The sequence below is a fragment of the Euprymna scolopes genome, chromosome 17 (genome assembly GCF_053919585.1).
Source record: "Euprymna scolopes isolate OS-2025 chromosome 17, ASM5391958v1, whole genome shotgun sequence".
Classification (NCBI taxonomy): Eukaryota; Metazoa; Mollusca; class Cephalopoda; order Sepiida; family Sepiolidae; genus Euprymna; species Euprymna scolopes.
The window spans coordinates 18,405,727-18,428,233 of record NC_136498.1 but is presented as its reverse complement, the minus strand read 5'-3'; the positions used below and the strand labels follow the sequence as shown (position 1 = coordinate 18,428,233).

Below are 22,507 nucleotides of genomic sequence, written 5' to 3'. Positions count from 1 at the left end.
GGTCACGTGGCTAAAATGAAAGGAACACCAGGAGTCATTAAATACCTTAGTGATAATGACTGAGATGAACTTGAAAACGACCATTTTACAGTCAGCTATGATTCATCTCTGTAGCAGTGTGTTCCACAGAGGTTGGATCTTGGAAATAAACTTTGTTTATGGAAATTCTGTTTAGTTTTAGCTACACAGATGACGAAAAGAAAATTCTTAGCAGTGATTGTAGTTAGACGAGATTTTATTAAGAGTTTTACAGAGTAACCAGATATTTTAGCCCAGTCGAGCACCTACATAGGAAGATACTGTTGTAAAGTAAACCAAGAAATTAAAACTCGATGGAAGAATATGAACAAGGAAAATTAGACTCTGAATATTTCCAGCTAATTAAAAGTAGAAATGAGCGAGGAAATATGACAGAAATCGATTTATTAACAAAAACTGATTATTTTTAAGTGTCTCTGCTAACCATTTTAAATTATATTGTATTGATGGCTCTTGGTCTGACTGAATTCTATGACAAAAACTTATCTAGTCTGGTGGAGTATCCAGCTAAGTGTTGTCACTTGATGTAACATCACTCGGAGAGGGTGTACTATTCCTTGCATAAGTTAGTGGGGGATAGCCACAATGAAAGGGTTTTATTTGGGCTCCTAATACAATCTATATATCAATAAAAGTGAAATTGCCTGTGTGTGTCTGTGTGTGTACATTTCCCTACCAAACTACTCTTTCAATTTTCAGTCTACAAACTCGAGATTTGATATAAGGGGTATTGAGATTTGGAAACATCTTTTTAATCGGTTTTCGAACAGAAATTTGGCTATCAAAGGGTTAAAATTCAACGATGTGACCTTTGAAAACTCTACTAAACTCCTCCGCCAGTTTTGGATCTAAACACTTGAAGATTTAGATGTAGGTTACTTGGACATGAATCCAACTTTTAATTTGATTTGAGCCCAAAACAATAATGTTAAATTGACAAAATTGTGGTCAAAGTTTTTAAAAAATTGACCTCTGCGGTGTCTACTAAATTTTTGGTTTAAACATTTGAAATTTTGCATGAAGTGTATTCAGACATAGGGCAAGCTTTTTTTACCATATTAGTTAAAATATTTAATCAGGGTTTACTCGTAGGATAAAGAATCCCTATGTTCTGACAAACCCTCGGATAAAAAGATCTTAGACACTCGAGGGTGGCATTTAACATGCAATTCAACCTCTTCTAATTATTATGTATATGTTTCCGTTGCCAGTATCAGACGGTGATGGTTTTGTTTTGAAAACGTTACTGAATAAGAGATATTCTGTATTATTATCTACTGAATTATTTACTGAACTCGTATACTAAACATACTATAATACTTTATCGCGTCATTATTTACATACCTTGACTTTTCGTTTTCATTGCTAAATAGATTGTATTTAACACTTGAATATCTTTTGAAATTCACGTTGCAATGTCGAGAGTAGTTGATCCAACGATGATTAAACTAATTTGTTTTGTGTTGAGGGGAAAGAAAAATAGTTATAAAGGTTTGTGTAGAATAAAACAAAACCATTCACCCGTGCATGGAGCAGTATTGGACTAGTCCAACCATTAGCCTCTCCCTCTTGGGTATGATGCAAAACAATTCTGGCATAACAGATTTCGCACTGTTTTCCAATCTCTAACCTCTGTTACATCGCCACAGTTGTACATAAATGTGCTTGTTTTACAAGTGTTTCAACGAAATAAATTCCGGTGAATTTACTGCACTTGTACTCCCTATAAATTATTTTTGAACACATGTGGGGGGATGGACAAGGTACAAATATGAATTTTTAGCATAGTAGGTCTTACACTATCTGTCAATGTGGTATCGATGTGCTTATTTTACTAGTAATTACACGAATTTATTTTTGGTGCACTTGTACACAATATATAGTACTATAGCCATATCTGCGATGATGAAACAACCACTAGTTTCTCTCTTTGGAACACGGTGAAAAAATAGTTTCTAACCTTATAAATCCCACAGCATCTGTCAAGCTACAGCTCTGTCACATCGCCGTAGTGTTGCATCCCTGTGCTGATTATAAAAGTATTTCCACAAAATGTGCCCAGATTAACTTACTGCGCTTGTATCTGTTCAATGTAAATAGCTCCGATCTATCCAGGCAGCAGTAAAATTGTACCCCTTCATTGTAAAAGCGCCTAGATGTCTTAACGTTTTATTTTATTTCGATAGCTTTTTTTCTCTGACCGCTTGCCTTTGAAATGCTCACTTTTTTTCCTGGCCGTGCCAACGTGCAGAAATATAAATATATTATGCTAACAATCATCTTCCATATGGCTATAAAGCCGACCCTTATAACAATAACACCTTACGCTTCACTGGAAAAAATGTTTAATCAAGAATTTATTTTTCTTCCAGTCGTTCGTTTATATAAATACACTCACCTTCCATTTCTCATATTTGCCCGGCGATACGTGACATTCCACATTTCCTGGCAAATTCCGAAATAAGCCAATGTCATGATTACAGATGGTATGACCAGCATTATTATCAACATGTACAGTTCATAAAACTTCGAGTAGAATTGCTTCGACCAGTCTTTCAGGCAATAATAACCAATACGACGTGTTCCGACTTCAATGTGGCGCTGAAAAATAAAACAAAATTCCAAGTATTTGCTTTAGAATGGCATTATTCTGGCCTATCGTGATATTGTTATATCATATATTCATCTTGGCTGTGACTCTTATGATTGTCCTATGTAGTGAGTGAGACTGCATTGACATAGAAGCTGAAATATTGAAATAATATGAAGTAAACTATTTCTGGTTGAATAACATTCAGCCGTACTTAGAAACAAACAAAACTGAAAGATAATTTATAAGCCCAAATCAGGATGGCTGAAGTTACTGACTTCCTAACATAAAAATACCAAACATTGAGTTTTATAAAGGAAAAGAACAAAAAACAATCATGCTTTGTACTGCTGAAAATAAAAGCAATTTTCTTCTATAACATCAAGATAAATATCTGAACATATAAAAAACTTGAAGTTTACAAATTTTAGCAAAATGAATGTATTCGATATTAAGTAATCCGAACAGGGTTGATATGCAGGAAAAACAACACAGCCAAACAAAATCAAATGAGAGATGAGTATTTGGACTAATCCATATCCATTCAAAATTAATTCTTCAAATATTAGATCGGTGCAAAATTTTTGCCGACTGAAAATTTCAATTTGAAAAGAAAAACTGAGTTTTTCTTTGATTTTTATTCAACAATAACGACCTTTGCTCTCTATAACTTGACCACATCTGTCAACGAGCTTATAAAGGCCTCACTTGTAACATGATTGAAGTATTGATATAAAATATGAATTTAAACTATGCTCAATCCTCTCTCGTGTTGATAACGTAAGACCATCTAAAAGTTTTGTAATACTCGAAATAAGTGATAATTTGAGGTAGAATATGCATGATTGAGAAATATTTCTTAACCAAATTCTTCTACAAAATGCTGTTGAAGATGAGTATTATGATTGAAGATGGCTCATTTTCTGTTGCCAAAAGAAAGTCGTTTCCGAGTCAACGTGGCTGGGAACATTGCAGAAAAATATGGATGGTGTTTTAATAATCAGAAAAAAAACTTTTCAAATGATGATATGGTTAAGTAATAGCCATACATATCGAATCAATTACAAAGGTTGAAATGTATTTTTTACAAATAGACAAAAACTTTCGCACCGTTCTGATATTATGAATGAAAACATTAATGTTCCTGTCTGTATATATAACATGAATTAAGATGTTAAAGTGAACTCAAATAATTAAACTTTCTTTCTTTACGATGCTTACCCTAAACGAGACATGTTGTTACTGAGTTGAAAGAGTCTATTGTGATTAGGGCCATCCATCCATTCAGAGCAGCCGTAGCCGAGATTGAACTCACTACGCGAGATGTAGTGTAATTCAAATCTTGTCGATAGCTGAATACTCGATGCTTCGCCAGGGCTATCAAGGGTATTTTTTATCGCGACGCCATCACTACATGGGGTGCTTATCATAGATTAAGAGAGTCCTATCTACCCTTGAGAGAAGGATAGACCGCGCCAGTTTTTCAACCTGGTATTTTACTTCGCGGTGCATACAGCACCTCGCCTTCCCAAATAGAAACCCATCTGGTACTGGCCAGGCTCAACGTTGCTTAACTTCGATGATCTGGCGAGAATCGGTGTTCCACCGTGATTGTGTCGTATATAAGATAAGGAGCAGATTTACAGAAAGCAAACCTAGATAGGGATGTTTGTTCATATTACATTTACATTTCTCCATGTTAGTACATCTTGGTAGCAGGGAAGGAATTCAAACCCCAAGCAGCCAAAGTAAAGAGCTACGCTACTAGAGTAAGCAATCCTCTAGTATCTAGAGATTCTACAGCGAAAGGGGTACGACTTTTCTGCTATTCTAGTACTTCGGAGGTATTTTTATTGAATGATACAAGTGTAATAATTTTATCGGAGCACATTTAGTGGAAGTACTTATAAAACAAGCATTGGGATGCAATACTGCGGCGATGCGACAGGTGTTGTAGTCTGGCAGGCGGTGCATGATCTGTTATGTTAGAAATTCTTTTTTGCACTTTGTCCAAAAGAGAGATATTAGTGGTTGACGCACGGTACTAGATAAAACTCCGATACTTGATGCATGGACTAATGACGATTTTATAAAGATATAGAATAATGGCAGTTATGATAAGTCTTTTAGCTCGAGAAAGGTGTAAAATATGAGACGGGTATAATTTTGTCAGTTAAGGATAACAGAAAACTGGGTTTAATATAGCGTACTCTGCTGTTAGCTAGACCCTTAGTGTGCCAGAAGCGGACGTGACATCACATATCTAAAAGAGAGGGGTGAAGGAGAAGTAGGCAGTTGGTTGATAGACACAGAGCGAACCGCAAGAGAAGATAATTATTTAAGATTTACAAGGAATTAAGGGGAAAACAGGCTACAAATATCCGTTGCTCGAAATACCCTCTCACTGTCAGAGAAGACGGCGACCACGACATCTCAATAAAAGACTCTTTCTTCAAATTCGATGATTTTCTTTTTTGTGTGTGTGTGTGTGGGGGTGTGCTGCTATGAAATATTCATTTAAAGTGTTCCGGCTGTGGGAGAAGTGGTTGTCACGGGATATGTTTCGCTGTTATGATTAGTGATTGTACCGGTAGCAGCCCATTTATTTTTACTGTGAATTGTGAAGTTTATGTAACAGAGGGAGCTTATCTTTAAGCAATACTAGTAGGTTGCCTGGCGTTGTCCGGTCGTAAAATATGCTATTTTAATTTATGCAGATTTCGTATTTATTATTATAGAGTCAATTCTCTATCGATTATTATATTGTACCCCAAAAATAGTAGTGATTTCAAAGCTACAAAAAAGTATGACCAGGGAGTATCACCTAGAATCGAAACCAAAACATATAATCCTACAGCCTTTTTCGTTACCTTGTGAGCAACGTCCATACACATATTAAAAAATAAAAAATAGTGTGTTTAACTTATAAATGTATATAATGTATGCGCAAGAGTAGAAAAGCACTTTAAGTCGACTTACGCCTGCCAATATACAATTATTATTTGAATTTGGACCCCTTAGCAAATATTTTTACCGGCTAAAAATTAAATTGAACATGTTCTATGGGTATAAATCCCACATATATCAAGTTTCAAGTCTGTAGATCAAAAATTGTCAGAGGAGTTTGGTAGAAACCGTTCCTCACAAAAACAAAGAAAGGCGCTTTTATATAAGGAGAGATGGAGAACACGAAAAAAACATTATCTGAGTCAAAGTTGTATGCTCGTTTGGCTGACACGTCTTATGCCCATAACTTTTTTTTAATAACGACAGATTTCTCATTGTAAATGTTAATTTTTTGTGTTACTGATGCAGGTTGCTTTGTCGTTTTTAAAAAGTATGGAATACTTACTTGTCCAAATAAAATTGGGATCGAGCAAACGAAAGAAAGTAACCAGACGCTCAGTATGACAACGCGGGCATGTACCAGCGTACATACGTACTTCGCCTTCAATGGATGACGAATGGCGATGTACCTGTGAAAATTGAAACAAGGAAAATTATGACATTAGTACCAGCGGTTTCATGAGTAATAGGAATACGCTCTCTTGGGCTAAGAATACCACATGTACTTTTTGACTATGTCAGTATTTTGATAACCAACACATGGAACAATTTAACTCTTCATAAAAATAAGATTAAAAAAATAAAGAAAACGACTCTTTTTAAAAAAAACGACCCTTTTTTCAAAAAATAAAAAAAATAAAAAACGACTCTTTTTTCAAAAAATAAGGAAAACGACATTTTTTTCAAAAAACATAAACGATTCTTTTTTAATAAAAAAAATAACTCTTTTTTTCAAAAAATAAATAAATCGACTCTTTTTTTTTTCAAAAAATAAAAGACGAGTTATTTTTTCAAAAAATAAAATACTTCGAAATACCAAAACAATTTGAACTCAATTGCAATTCAAATTTAATTTTCTTTTTCTCTCTATTTATTTAAATGCTTATATATTTATATATTTGTATGCACAGATTTAATTACTAAACTAATAGATCAATGTGAATTTTAGCACAGAGTTCCCAATCACCAGGTATTAAAATGTGGATTGTATTTAGTTTTGTTAACAATAAATATTAAGCATTAATTAATAAATATATCCAAAATTCCGATTTCGTGGGAATACATGAATAGGTTTGTAGGAGAGCACAATTCCTATTTAAAAGTATAAATATTTCACATCTTCATTAAATTTGATACATAAGCATGAAATACTTAAGAAAGTTTCACCGATTTTCCATTTTCTTCATAAGGACCCTTAAGCTTAATCATTAAATTTTGGACATTTTCTAGAATCAGAATCATGTAATTAATCTTGATCAAAGTTGGAATAAGGATCCTAGACATAAGATTCAGTATCATTATATCTTAATTATAATTTTCGTAATGGGTGTAAAATTGATGCAAATTGTTCTTTTTTTCTAGTAATTGATTTTGCTCGTGATGCAATGAGTATCATACTAGTTTATATATGAAAGCCTGTCTCAAAACTAAAAACGAACCGCAAGGGTAAATAATGATTTAAGATCAACTATAAACTAAGGGACCAGTGGGCTCTAAATATGCTTAGCTCAGAATGTCCCTCCGTCTTTGACAGAAGAGAAAGCAACGCCAACATTTCAATAAAGGATCCTTTCTTCAAATTCAATAATTTCTTTGGTTTGGTTCTAACATTCAATTTTTATGTAATTGAAACTATTTTAAAACAGTTTATTGTTTCATTCTCACTTATTTAAAATGGTAATCATCGTCTAGATTTCACTATACAAATGAAAAGAATGCAATTTCTTTTAGAAAATTCTCGGTTGATATCTGTTGTGGAGACGCCCACTAATTAACATAGGCGGGTGAGTGAGATATATAAAGGTATCAATCACCAATACCGGGGAATTTCGGCAACCGACCGCCAAATAGGCAAAAACGCCGATATTGCCTCCAGTAAAACATGCAACACGCCATCTGCCGGAATATCTCCAACTGAAGTATATCTGAAGACATGTAAATATGTATATAACTTTTCTTCCTAATATATTATTGTATACCTTTACTTTCCGTGTTCTTGTTAATTATTTGCCCGAATGGCATGTTTAAATATCATACGAATAAGAAACCACATGAACAGTTGTGTTTTTATGGACAATGCTCCAGACAAAGCGTGAAGCCATTTAACATAAGGAGCTAACAAGAATGAAAGATGATTATCACAAAGACAGGAGATGCCTATTGACCTTAGTTTTGAAAATACCAAGGTCAACAGTAGATGGAACACAATCAACCGGAAGATAGTTCCACAAGCTCGTGATTCTTGAAAAGATGCTACTAGAATAGGAAGCTGTCTTACAATTAGGTATAAAAACAGCGAATTAGAGGAGACCACTAAACCAACGAGCAATACGACCTAGAACAAAAATTCTAAAGAACACAAGCCATAAAAGTATTAATAGAAAAAACTAGACTAACAACATCACGTATGTGAGAGAGAGGTTGCAAAAGAGAAGATAGAGTAAGGCCAAGAAAATTGCAGATACGTTTCTGCAGATTATCAATAACTCTCAAATCGAACAGAGATTCACCAGCCTAAGTATTACAATACTCCATACTTGGTCTGATAGTAGATATGTAGAGATAGAAATTAGCCTCAGGTATGCGAAAGTGTTTTAAACGATATAGAGAGTTTATTTTACAAGAAGCCAAAAGAGCAATAGATGTAGTATATATACTTCAAGAAAGATCTGATGAGAAAACAGACCAAGAAGTTTCAGAGTCGAGTTTTTTTCAAGAGCAGAGCTATCCACAGAACCCCAAGGAAGAAAAGGGGTACGTTTACGATTGAAAGACACAAGTTAACAGGATTAAACGAAATAAGCCATTTCGTATCAACAGAATATTTCAACTGATCCGAGGAAAAGATGAAAAGCAATACCAAAATAGAGAATGCATTATAAGCATATATTTTAACTTTCTGGACAATATTATGTGGAAGATCATTGATATAGAGAGGAAACAAAGTTGGGCCTTGAATTGAGCTGTGAGGAAGACCAGCATTGATAGGAAAAGAGAATGGAGAGACACTATCCAGTTATTCGCATGCTTCGATCAGAAAAGAAAAGACCTAAAAATGTCAAAAACTTCACGACTAATGCCATAACCTCGAAGTTTATGCAGAAGGCCAGAATGCCTCTGTCGAATACCTTCGAAGTGTCGAGTGCAATGGCTTCACCCTCTCCTGAATTATCGATAAACCGACAGATCCGATCGGTTACAACAGTTAAAAGAGAACAGTTGAACGAAAATCACGAAGCTCATAATAAAGACGACCAGATTTTCCAGAAGATTAACAAACTTGCCATTGACCAACGTTTCAAAAGCTTTGCTAATTACAGGAAATTAACAAGACGATAATTAGTTGGGTCCGATCGATCAGCAGCATTTTTAAAGATAATGACAACTGGGGACTTTTTACAACTAGAACAAAACGTAATTTAACAAAAAAGAGATTGAATAATTTTGAGGATAGAAATACGTTCAGGGGCACAACTTTTGAGAATAACAACAGGGATTGAATCAGAACCAGAAGCCTTAGAATCGCCAGGGCAACCATCTTTGGAGTAATAATTATAGAATCAAGAGATTTCAAAGGAAAATCAAGAACACCATAAAAATCATCACTAGAATTGTCAACATAAAGATGAGCAAAGATGTCAGCCTTATCATTAGAAGATGAAATAACCTTAAGACAATCAAATAAAGGAGGAATAGCAAACGTATAACTATTAACCACACTAATATAGATTCTAAAAAATCACGAGAGCCAGCTTTTTGTAATGAGATAGCGTCAAGAAAGTAGTTTGAAAGTAGTTCTTAGTAGTTTTGTCATACATTTGTCTTGCCTTAATTTGTCGTAGATGATTAGTAACATCCTCATATAATATAGGTTATAAAACATTCCGAAACAAAGATGACACATATTTATACGCATGTGTGATGTATTTGTTTTTAGCACTTATTATTTCATATATTTTTTTACAGAATTTGAATTGAACTATCCTTTAACCCAACAATGCAGTAACCTACTTTAAGTTTTAGGTTAAGTTCAGCAAAACCGTTTCGTTTATTTCAAATTCTGCAAAAGCATCGAAAACCTCATCTAAGTATGACCAGGCTCAACGCTGCTTAAGTTCGGTGATCCGATGGACACGTGTGCTAGCTAATATTTTGTGGATTAATTCATGTATTCATATTATTTGCTGAATACCCGTTTGTTTGTGTTTAATTTTGTTTTGTATTATCGCTTGCATCTGCCTCCATTTAATAAAATCTTTATAGTTCCCCCCGCCGCTGTACGGCCTTTTCCTATATCTTCATTTTGTCCTTGTTACTGGACACGCAGATGTTTGTTTTATAATCTCCGTTGCGTTCATATAGCATGGACATTCTTCTCGACGCCTTTCTTTAGCGTTTTATGTTTGTTTGTTTTTTTTACAATTTCCTCGTTTTACTTGTTATATTGAAGCTATTTTCTATCTTTTTGCAGATATTTTAATTTTAGTTAGTCCTTAGATTAGTTTTTCTTTTTAATTTTAGACATACGATGGTAAAATTGTCATCTTTTTTTTCTGTTTAAGATTTCGATAATTATATCTTAAGAGCGTCACTTAATACTGAATTTCACTTAGAACTTTACTCTTCGTTGTGGACAATTCTAGTATAAATGTTAAAAACCTCAAAAAACCTATTCTTGTTTCCACATATACTTATCACATTACTTATTACTGCATAGCACACACATACACAATATATATATATATATATATATATATATATATATATAGTCTTGAAAATTTCTTTAAAACATTTAAAACTACAATGCATATATGACGCTCCCAGAATTCATACTAGAATCGTCGGCAAAGGTCCTTGGCTTAATATATGAAAAACTAGGTAAAATTCAGTTCGAAATGGCACTTTTCTAGGTGTTCAACATTCAGTTCTCGGTGCAGGCGATACTAAGGATACAATTAAGAATTACTTCAGACTTCTACCCGGTCATAACGTTGGTTAATAACACTCAAGATGAGAACAACTCCATAAGAATATTTTTACATTATATGTGGAAATGACCGACCATATTGTAGTCAGCTGGGACATAGCTCCAGAGTATTGTGGAATAATAAAAAATGAAGTAGAAGAAGACGGACTTACCTCTCTATGCTGATAACTGTCAGTGTGAATACCGAGCAGAGCATCGAAACGTTTTGAAGGTAATGTACAACTTTGCAAAGGACTGCACCCATCGTCCAAGTGAATGAAAGGAAAGCGATACCCTTGCAAAATAGGGAAATAAAACATGTTTAGAATTACAGAAAAAGAATAACATAAATTAGTGTCATCTACATGTTTTTGTACTGGTCCAGCGTCTCAAGTTAATTATTACATAAAAATTGACTAAGCGCAAAATTACTTTGCCTTTTTATTATTATTAATTTATTAACATAAAAAATATCATTTATATAAATATGTGCATTTCTTTAAACAAATAACAGCGAACACGACTCATATATGAAGATCTACCTGTGTGATTATTTAGATTGCCTGACTATTAAAAAGATCCGTGACCGTACCACGATTAGATGGTGGTGGTGATGATGATGTTGATGATGAGTATAATGATAAAAGAGTCATTTCACGATTCCTAAATCTCCTAAATAAGGGCCTATCTTTGAAGACTATGGCAATAATGATAATAAATCCGATCCAACCAAATAAATACATATTTTAAGAGGTAGGAGTAGATTTCACTCAGTCACAAAAGTCTACTGTCATTCCTCCATTAGTCATCTGAAATCTGTTTCATTAGATCATCAATGTTTCATTTCTTTATTCCGTATTATCTTTTGCCCGTAATATCCTAGATCAATATTCATTGCTCCCTTACGTGTCCATTATTACTTTCCTTATTACTTCCCAGGAAATATGATTTTTTTCAATGAGCTTCCATAGAATATGAGAAAATATTTGTAGATCACTTACAAAATATATTTCATAAAAATAAAACATGAGATCGGGTGGTATTCCGATCAATAAAAGCAATTGCAAAAATGGTGGCTAATCTCTGTGAACAATTAGTGAAATATGATATTGAATCAAATTTTCAAAAACAAAATCTAAGGTGCAAGATAAAGATATTTGAATGTTGTGCTAAAACGGAACAGGTGTAATATTTTGTATGCAGGTTTAGAGTCGTAAATTATTCCGTAGAAATCAATTACCAACCAAATTACTTTGCCTCATTATTTTATTTCTAATCTACAGAACGTTCTGCTTGCTTCTTTGCATGACTATTTCCGTACGTTACGCTGTGAAAAACATTACATGCAAATTCTGAAGGCAAATCTGTTCTAAAAAAACAAATTCGCGACATTTGGCTTTAAAAAGGTGAATTTCGCAACCCTGAACAAGAATATGAGAGTGGCCTTCTTTTGATATAGTCTCGTTTTCGATTATCATTATAATAATATCTGCTCATTGTTGTAATTGTGTGAGAAAAGAACTTCTAGTAATTTTGATGTGCAACAGTTCTTCAGTTAAGAAAAATGCAGAAAGTTATGTAAAAGGAACATTCGAATGAAACAGGGCTAAAGAACGTTATCTGCCAACAGGTGTTTGGCTGAAGGAATAAATAAAAGATGGTCTCATATAATGCGATTTTATTATTTGTATTATACTCTGTAACACAAAATTACTTTTTGAGTATTTCTAATATCTCATTTGAATCAGTTCTATATTTAAAATAAAATGGACACTATTTTCATAAAAGTATTAACTCATATTTGCTGCGTGTTATTGGGTTTTCTGTCCAAAAAACTAATTTTCTGCGCTATCCAGAAAACCGTAAGCTTTATCAAAACATATTTGTTGACTAAATATACTTCTCATTCCGTGGAACTATTAATTATTATTATTATTATTAAACATATTTGTTGACTAAATATACTTCTTATTCCGTGGTCCTATTAATTATTATTATTATTATTATTATTAAACATATTTGTTGACTAAATATACTTCTCATTCCGTGGTCCGATTAATTATTATTATTATTATTAAACATATTTGTTGACTAAATATACTTCTCATTCCGTGGTCCTATTAATTATTATTATTATTATTATTATTATTATTATTATTATTATTATTATTATTAAACATATTTGTTGACTAAATATACTTCTCATTCCGTGGTCCTATTAATTATTATTATTAAACATATTTGTTGACTAAATATACTTCTCATTCCGTGGTCCCATTAATTATTATTATTAAACATATTTGTTGACTAAATATACTTCTCATTCCGTGGTCTTACTAATCATTATTATTAAACATATTTGTTGACTAAATATACTTCTCATTCCGTGGTCTTACTAATTATTATTATTAAACATATTTGTTGACTAAATATACTTCTCATTCCGTGGTCCTATTAATTATTATTATTATTATTATTATTATTATTATTATTATTATTATTATTATTATTATTATTAAACATATTTGTTGACTAAATATACTTCTCATTCCGTGGTCCTATTAATTATTATTAATATTATTAAAAATATTTGTTGACTAAATATACTTCTCATTCCGTGGTCTTACTAATCATTATTATTAAACATATTTGTTGACTAAATATACTTCTCATTCCGTGTTCCTATTAATTATTATTATTATTATTATTATTATTATTAAATATATTGGTTGACTAAATATACTTCTCATTCCGTGGTCTTACTATTTATAATTACTAAAAATATTTGTTGACTAAATATACTTCTTATTCCGTGGTCATATTAATTATTATTATTATTATTATTAAACATATTTGTTGATTAAATATACTTCTCATTCCGTGGTCATATTAATTATTATTATTATTATTATTATTAAACATATTTGTTGACTAAATATACTTCTCACTCCGTGGCCCTATTAATTATTATTATTAAACATATTTGTTGACTAAATATACTTCTCATTCCGTGGTCTTACTAATTATTATAATTAAGCATATTTGTTGACTAAATATACTTCTCATTCCGTGGTCTTACTATTTATAATTATTAAACATATTTGTTGACTAAATATACTTCTCATTCCGTGGCCTTACTAATCATTATTATTAAACATATTTGTTGACTAAATATACTTCTAATTCCGTGGTCCTATTAATTATTATTATTATTATTAAACATATTTGTTGACTAAATATACTTCTCATTCCGTGGTCTTACTATTTATAATTATTAAAAATATTTGTTGACTAAATATACTTCTTATTCCGTGGTCATATTAATTATTATTATTATTATTATTAAACATATTTGTTGATTAAATATACTTCTCATTCCGTGGTCATATTAATTATTATTATTATTATTATTAAACATATTTGTTGACTAAATATACTTCTCATTCCGTGGCCCTATTAATTATTATTATTAAAAATATTTGTTGACTAAATATACTTCTCATTCCGTGGTCTTACTAATTATTATAATTAAGCATATTTGTTGACTAAATATACTTCTCATTCCGTGGTCTTACTATTTATAATTATTAAACATATTTGTTGACTAAATTTACTTCTCATTCCGTGGTCTTACTAATCATTATTATTAAACATATTTGTTGACTAAATATACTTCTAATTCCGTGGTCCTATTAATTATTATTATTATCATTATTAAACATATTTGTTGACTAAATATACTTCTCATTCCGTGGTCTTACTATTTATAATTATTAAAAATATTTGTTGACTAAATATACTTCTTATTCCGTGGTCATATTAATTATTATTATTATTATTATTATTAAACATATTTGTTGACTAAATATACTTCTCATTCCGTGGTCATATTAATTATTATTATTATTATTATTAAACATATTTGTTGACTAAATATACTTCTCATTCCGTGGCCCTACTAATTATTATTATTAAACATATTTGTTGACTAAATATACTTCTCATTCCGTGGTCTTACTAATTATTGTAATTAAACATATTTGTTGACTAAATATACTTCTCATTCCGTGGTCTTACTATTTATAATTATTAAAAATATTTGTTGACTAAATATACTTCTCATTCCGTGGTCTTACTAATCATTATTATTAAACATATTTGTTGACTAAATATACTTCTAATTCCGTGGTCCTATTAATTATTATTATTATTATTATTAAACATATTTGTTGACTAAATATACTTCTCATTCCGTGGTCTTACTATTTATAATTATTAAAAATATTTGTTGACTAAATATACTTCTTATTCCGTGGTCATATTAATTATTATTATTATTATTAAACATATTTGTTGACTAAATATACTTCTCATTCCGTGGTCATATTAATTATAATTATTATTATTATTACACATATTTGTTGACTAAATATACTTCTCATTCCGTGGCCTTACTAATTATTATTATTAAACATATTTGTTGACTAAATATACTTCTCATTCCGTGGTCTTACTAATTATTATAATTAAACATATTTGTTGACTAAATATACTTCTCATTCCGTGGTCTTACTTTTTATAATTATTAAAAATATTTGTTGACTAAATATACTTCTCATTCCGTGGTCTTACTAATCATTATTATTAAACATATTTGTTGACTAAATATACTTCTCATTCCGTGGTCCTATTAATTATTATTATAATTATTAAACATATTTGTTGACTAAATATACTTCTCATTCCGTGGTCTTAATATTTATAATTATTAAACATATTTGTTGACTAAATATACTTCTTTTTCCGTGGTTTTATTAATTATTATTAATATTATTAAACATATTTGTTGACTAAATATACTTCTCATTCCGTGGTCCTATTAATTATTATTATTATTATTATTAAACATATTTGTTGACTAAATATACTTCTCATTCCGTGGTCCTATTAATTATTATTATTAAACATATTTGTTGACTAAATATACTTCTCATTCCGTGGTCCTATGAATTATTATTATTAAACATATTTGTTAACTAAATATACTTCCCATTCCGAGGTCTTACTAATTAATGTAATTAAACATATTTGTAGACTAAATATACTTCTCATTCCGTGGTCTTACTAATCATTATTATTAAACATATTTGTTGACTAAATATACTTCTCATTCCGTGGTCTTACTAATTATTATTATTAAACATATTTGTTGACTAAATATACTTCTCATTCCGTGGTCCTATTAATTATTATTATTATTATTATTATTATTAAACATATTTGTTGACTAAATATACTTCTCATTCCGTTGTCATATTAATTATTATTATTATTATTTAACATATTTGTTGACTAAATATACTTCTCATTCCGTGGCCCTACTAATTATTATTATTAAACATATTTGTTGACTAAATATACTTCTCATTCCGTGGTCTTACTAATTATTATAATTGAACATATTTGTTGACTAAATATACTTCTCATTCCGTGGTCTTACTAATCATTATTATTAAACATATTTGTTGACTAAATATACTTCTCATTCCGTGGTCTTACTAATCATTATTATTAAACATATTTGTTGACTAAATATACTTCTCATTCCGTGGTCCTATTAATTATTATTATTATTATTATTAAACATATTTGTTGACTAAATATACTTCCCATTCCGTGGTCTTACTATTTATAATTATTAAACATATTTGTTGACTAAATATACTTCTCATTCCGTGGTCTTACTAATCATTATTATTAAACATATTTGTTGACTAAATATACTTCGTATTCCGTGGTGCTATTAATTATTATTATTATTATTAAACATATTTGTTGACTAAATATACTTCTCATTCCGTGGTCCTATTAATTATTATTATTATTATTATTATTACTATTATTATTATTATTATTATTATTATTATTATTATTATTAAACATATTTGTTGAGTAAATATACTTCTCATTCCGTGGTCCTATTAATTATTATTATTATTATTAAACATACTTGTTGACTAAATATACTTCTCATTCCGTAATCCTATTAATTATTATTATTAAACATATTTGTTGACTAAATATACTTCTCATTCCGTGGTCCTATTAATTATTATTATTATTATTATTATTATTATTATTATTATTATTATTATTATTATTACTATTATTATTATTATTATTATTATTATTATTATTACACATATTTGTTGACTAAATATACTTCTCATTCCGTGGTCATATTAATTATTATTATTATTATTAAACATATTTGTTGACTAAATATACTTCTCATTCCGTGGCCCTACTAATTATTATTATTAAACATATTTGTTGACTAAATATACTTCTCATTCCGTGGTCCTACTAATCATTATTATTAAACATATTTGTTGACTAAATATACTTCTCATTCCGTGGTCTTACTAATTATTATAATAAAACATATTTGTTGACTAAATATACTTCTCATTCCGTGGTCTTACTATTTATAATTATAAAAAATATTTGTTGACTAAATATACTTCTCATTCCGTGGTCTTACTAATCATTATTATTAAACATATTTGTTGACTAAATATACTTCTCATTCCGTGGTCTTACTAATTATTATTATTAAAAATATTTGTTGACTAAATATACTTCTCATTCCGTGGTCCTACTAATTATTATTATTAAACATATTTGTTGACTAAATATACTTCTTATTCCGTGGTCTTACTATTTATAATTATAAAAATATTTGTTGACTAAATATACTTCTCATTCCGTGGTCCTACTAATCATTATTATTAAACATATTTGTTGACTAAATATACTTCTCACTCCGTGGTCTTACTAAATATTATTATTAAACATATTTCTTAACCAAATATACTTCTCATTCTGTGGTCTTACTAATTATTATTATTAAACATATTTGTTAACTAAATATACTTCTCATTCCATGGTCTTACTAATCATTATTATTAAACATATTTGTTGACTAAATATACTTCTCATTTCGTGGTCCTACTAATTATTATTATTAAAAATATTTGTTGACTAAATATACTTCTCATTTCGTGGTCCTACTAATTATTATTATTAAAAATATTTGTTGACTAAATATACTTCTTATTCCGTGGTCTTACTATTTATAATTATTAAAAATATTTGTTGACTAAATATACTTCTCATTCCGTGGTCCTACTAATTATTATTTTTAAACATATTTGTTGACTAAATATACTTCTCATTCCGGTGTCTTACTATTTATAAGTATTAAAAATATTTGTTTACTAAATATACTTCTCATTCCGTGGTCCTACTAATCATTATTATTAAACATATTTGTTGACTAAATATACTTCTCATTCCGTGGTCTTACTAATTATTATTATTAAACATATTTCTTAACTAAATATACTACTAATTTCGTGGTCTTACTAATCATTATAATTAAACATATTTGTTGACTAAATATACTTCTCATTCCGTGGTCCTATTAATTATTATTATTATTATTAAACATATTTGTTGACTAAATATACTTCTCATTCCGTGGTCCTATTAATTATTATTATTATTATTAAACATATTTGTTGACTAAATATACTTCTCATTTCGTGGTCTTACTAATCATTATTATTAAACATATTTGTTGACTAAATATACTTCTCATTCCGTGGTCCTATTAATTATTATTATTATTATTAAACATATTTGTTAACTAAATATACTTCTCATTTCGTGGTCTTACTAATTATTATTATTAAAAATAAATAGTTGACTAAATATACTTCTTATTTCGTGGTCTTACTAATTATTATTATTAAACATATTTGTTGACTAAATATACTTCTCATTCCGTGGTCCTATTAATTATTATTATTATTATTAAAAATATTTGTTGACTAAATATACTTCTCATTTCGTGGTCTTACTAATTATTATTATTAAAAATATATTTTGACTAAATATACTTCTCATAACGTGGTCTTACTAATTATTATTATTAAACATATTTGTTAACTAAATATACTTCTCATTTTGTGGTCTTACTAATTATTATTATTAAAAATATTTGTTGACTAAATATACTTCTCATTCCGTAGTCTTACAAATTATTATTATTAAACATATTTGATGACTAAATATACTTCTCATTCCGTGGTCTTACTAATTATTATTATTAAAAATATATTTTGACTAAATATACTTCTCATTCCGTGGTCTTACTAATTATTATTATTAAACATATTTGTTGACTAAATATACTTCTCATTCCGTGGTCTTACTAATTATTATTATTAAAAATATTTGTTGACTAAATATACTTCTCATTCCGTCGTCTTACTAATTATTATTATTAAAAATATTTGTTGACTAAATATACTTCTCATTCCGTGGTCTTACTAATTATTATTATTAAACACATTTGTTGACTAAATATACTTCTCATTCCGTGGTCTTACTATTTATAATTATCAAAAATATTTGTTGACTAAATATACTTCTCATTCCGTGGTCTTACTAATTATTATTATTAAACACATTTGTTGACTAAATATACTTCTCATTCCGTAGTCTTACTAATTATTATTATTAAACATATTTGTTGACAAAATATACTACTCATTCCGTGGTCTTACTAATTATTATTATTAAAAATATTTGTTGACTAAATATACTTCTCATTCCGTGGTCTTACTAATTATTATTATTAAAAATATTTGTTGACTAAATATACTTCTCATTCCGTGGTCTTACTAATTATTATTATTAAAAATATTTGTTGACTAAATATACTTCTTATTCCATGGTCTTACTAATTTTTATTATTAAACATATTTGTTAACTAAATATACTTCTCATTCCGTGGTCTTACTAATTATTATTATTAAACATATTTGTTAACTAAATATACTTCTTATTCCGTGGTCTTACTAATTATTATTATTAAACATATTTCTTAACTAAATATACTTCTCATTCTGTGGTCTTACTCATTATTATTATTAAACATATTTGTTGACTAAATATACTTCTCATTCCGTGGTCCTACTGATTATTATTACTAAACATATTTGTTAACTAAATATACTTCTCATTCCGTGGTCTTACTAATTATTATTATTAGACATATTTGTTGACTAAATATACTTCTCATTCCGTGGTCCTATTAATTATTATTATTATTATTATTATTATTATTATTATTATTATTATTATTATTATTATTATTATTATTATTATTATTATTAAACATATTTGTTGACTAAATATACTTCTCATCTCGTGGTCCTATTAATTATTATTATTATTATTTAACATATTTGGTGACTAAATATACTTCTCATTCCGTGGTCCTATTAATTATTATTATTATTATTATTATTATTATTATTATTATTATTATTATTATTATTATTAAACATATTTGTTGACTAAATATACTTCTCATTCTGTGGTCCTATTAATTATTATTATTAAACATATTTGTTGACTAAATATACTTCTCATTCCGTGGTCTTACTTTTTATTATTATTAAACATATTTGTTGACTAAATATACTTCTCATTCCGTGGTCCTATTAATTATTATTATTAAACATATTTGTTGACTAAATATACTTCTCATTCTGTGGTCTTACTAATTATTATTATTAAACATATTTGTTGACTAAATATACTTCTCATTCCGTGGTCTTACTAATTATTATTATGAAAAATATTTGTTGACTAAATATACTTCCCATTCCGAGGTCTTACTAATTATTATCATTAAAAATATTTGTTGACTAAATATACTTCCTATTCCGTGGTCTTACTAATTTTAATTATTAAATATATTTGTAAACTAAATATACTTCTCATTCCGTGGTCTTACTAGTTATTATTATTAAATATATTTGTTGACTAAATATACTTCTCATTCCGTGGTCTTACTAATTATTATTATTAAATATATTTGTTGACTAAATATACTTCTCATTCCGTGGTCTTACTAATCATTATTATTAAACATATTTGTTGACTAAATATACTTCTCATTCCGTGGTCTTACTAATTATTATTATTAAAAATATTTGTTGACTAAATATACTTCTCATTCCGTGGTCCTACTAATTATTATTATTAAACATATTTGTTGACTAAATATACTTCTTATTCCGTGGTCTTACTATTTATAATTATAAAAATATTTGTTGACTAAATATACTTCTCATTCCGTGGTCCTACTAATCATTATTATTAAACATATTTGTTGACTAAATATACTTCTCATTCCGTGGTCTTACTAAATATTATTATTAAACATATTTCTTAACTAAATATACTTCTCATTCTGTGGTCTTACTAATTATTATTATTAAACATATTTGTTAACTAAATATACTTCTCATTCCATGGTCTTACTAATCATTATTATTAAACATATTTGTTGACTAAATATACTTCTCATTTCGTGGTCCTACTAATTATTATTATTAAAAATATTCAACAGCAGATATCTTAACTGTAGTTTCTGAACGTATATACCGTTCATTGGATAAAACAGGGGAGGGTAGAGCGGTGGCCCTTGATATATCTAAGGCTTTTGACAGGGTATGGCACGATGGTCTTCTAAGGAAAATTAGATCATATGGAATCACTGGAAGAATTCATAACGTAATTAAATCCTTCTTAAGTAATAGAAAAATCAAAGTTGTCCTCGACGGACGTACATCCAAACAATATGACATAAATGCGGGAGTGCCTCAGGGGTCTATCTTTGGACCTCTATTGTTCCTGATATTCATAAACGACCTCCCTGATAATATTGTTTCGGAGATGGGTATATTTGCCGATGACACCACTCTCTATAACAGATATGAGGGGAAAACAAATGAACACATATCCAAGAAAATGGCAGAAACACTAGAGGATGACCTCCAATCCGTAGTGGAATGGGGACAAAAATGGTTGGTCTCATTCAATGCTGCTAAGACTAAGCTTGTTTCCTTCAATAACTACAAGAAACCTTCTCTACCACCAATAGCAATGGCCAAGAACACATTGCCTGAAAGTACTTCTTTTAAACTCCTCGGCCTAACGTTTACAGGGAATATGAACTGGAATAGATACATTGAGAGCATTGCCAAGGCTGCTGCAAGGAAGGTTGGCTCCCTCTACCGTGCTAGAAAACTACTTACGCCTGCCAGTATCCTATACCTCTATAAGGCAACCATTCGCCCATGTATGGAGTACTGTTGTCACATCTGGGCTGGTGCATCTGCTGCTTGTCTCTCGCTCCTGGACAGGGTTCAAAAAAGAGTCGCAAACCTGATAGGTCCTGAACTGTCATCTGGGCTTCAACCTCTGTCCCATCGACGAGATGTTGCATCCCTCTGCCTGTTCTACAAATACTTTAATGGTGAATGCTCTGACGAACTGCAAACACTTGTACCTCCCCGACGTAACTACCCCCGACAAACCCGACAAGCTACTAAGTCTCATCCCTTTACAGTGGAGATCCCTAGGTGCAAGAAAGCCTTTTACTCCAATAGTTTCTTCCCCAGAACTGCGGGTCTTTGGAACTCCCTTCCGGGATTCTGCTTTCCCAACTGCAATGATATGCAGAGGTTCAAGTGTAATGTTAACAAACATCTTTCTACTCTTCTCCCTTCATAATGACCCCGCTAATTAATTCCCTAATAGTAGCCCCCTGCTTCAAAGTGGCACTGTGCCTTGTTTGGGGTGAAAATTGAATTAAAAAAAAAAAAAAAAAAAAAAAAAAAAAAATTTGTTGACTAAATATACTTCTCATTTCGTGGTCCTACTAATTATTATTATTAAAAATATTTGTTGACTAAATATACTTC

The 22,507-nt window shown here is 29.6% G+C and overlaps 1 protein-coding gene across 1 annotated transcript in view; it reads right to left on the bottom strand.

Annotated features, from left to right (window-relative positions):
- Positions 1-22,507, bottom strand: part of LOC145296707 (cholecystokinin receptor-like) — a 97,422-nt gene that overhangs the window by 22,668 nt on the left and 52,247 nt on the right. The window contains exons 3-5 of the mRNA XM_080142684.1: positions 10,835-10,956; positions 5,982-6,105; positions 2,438-2,640 (exon numbers count right to left, since the gene is read on the bottom strand). Coding sequence (XP_079998810.1) covers positions 2,438-2,640; positions 5,982-6,105; positions 10,835-10,956 — 449 coding nt within the window. The remainder of the gene's footprint in view (positions 1-2,437; positions 2,641-5,981; positions 6,106-10,834; positions 10,957-22,507) is intronic.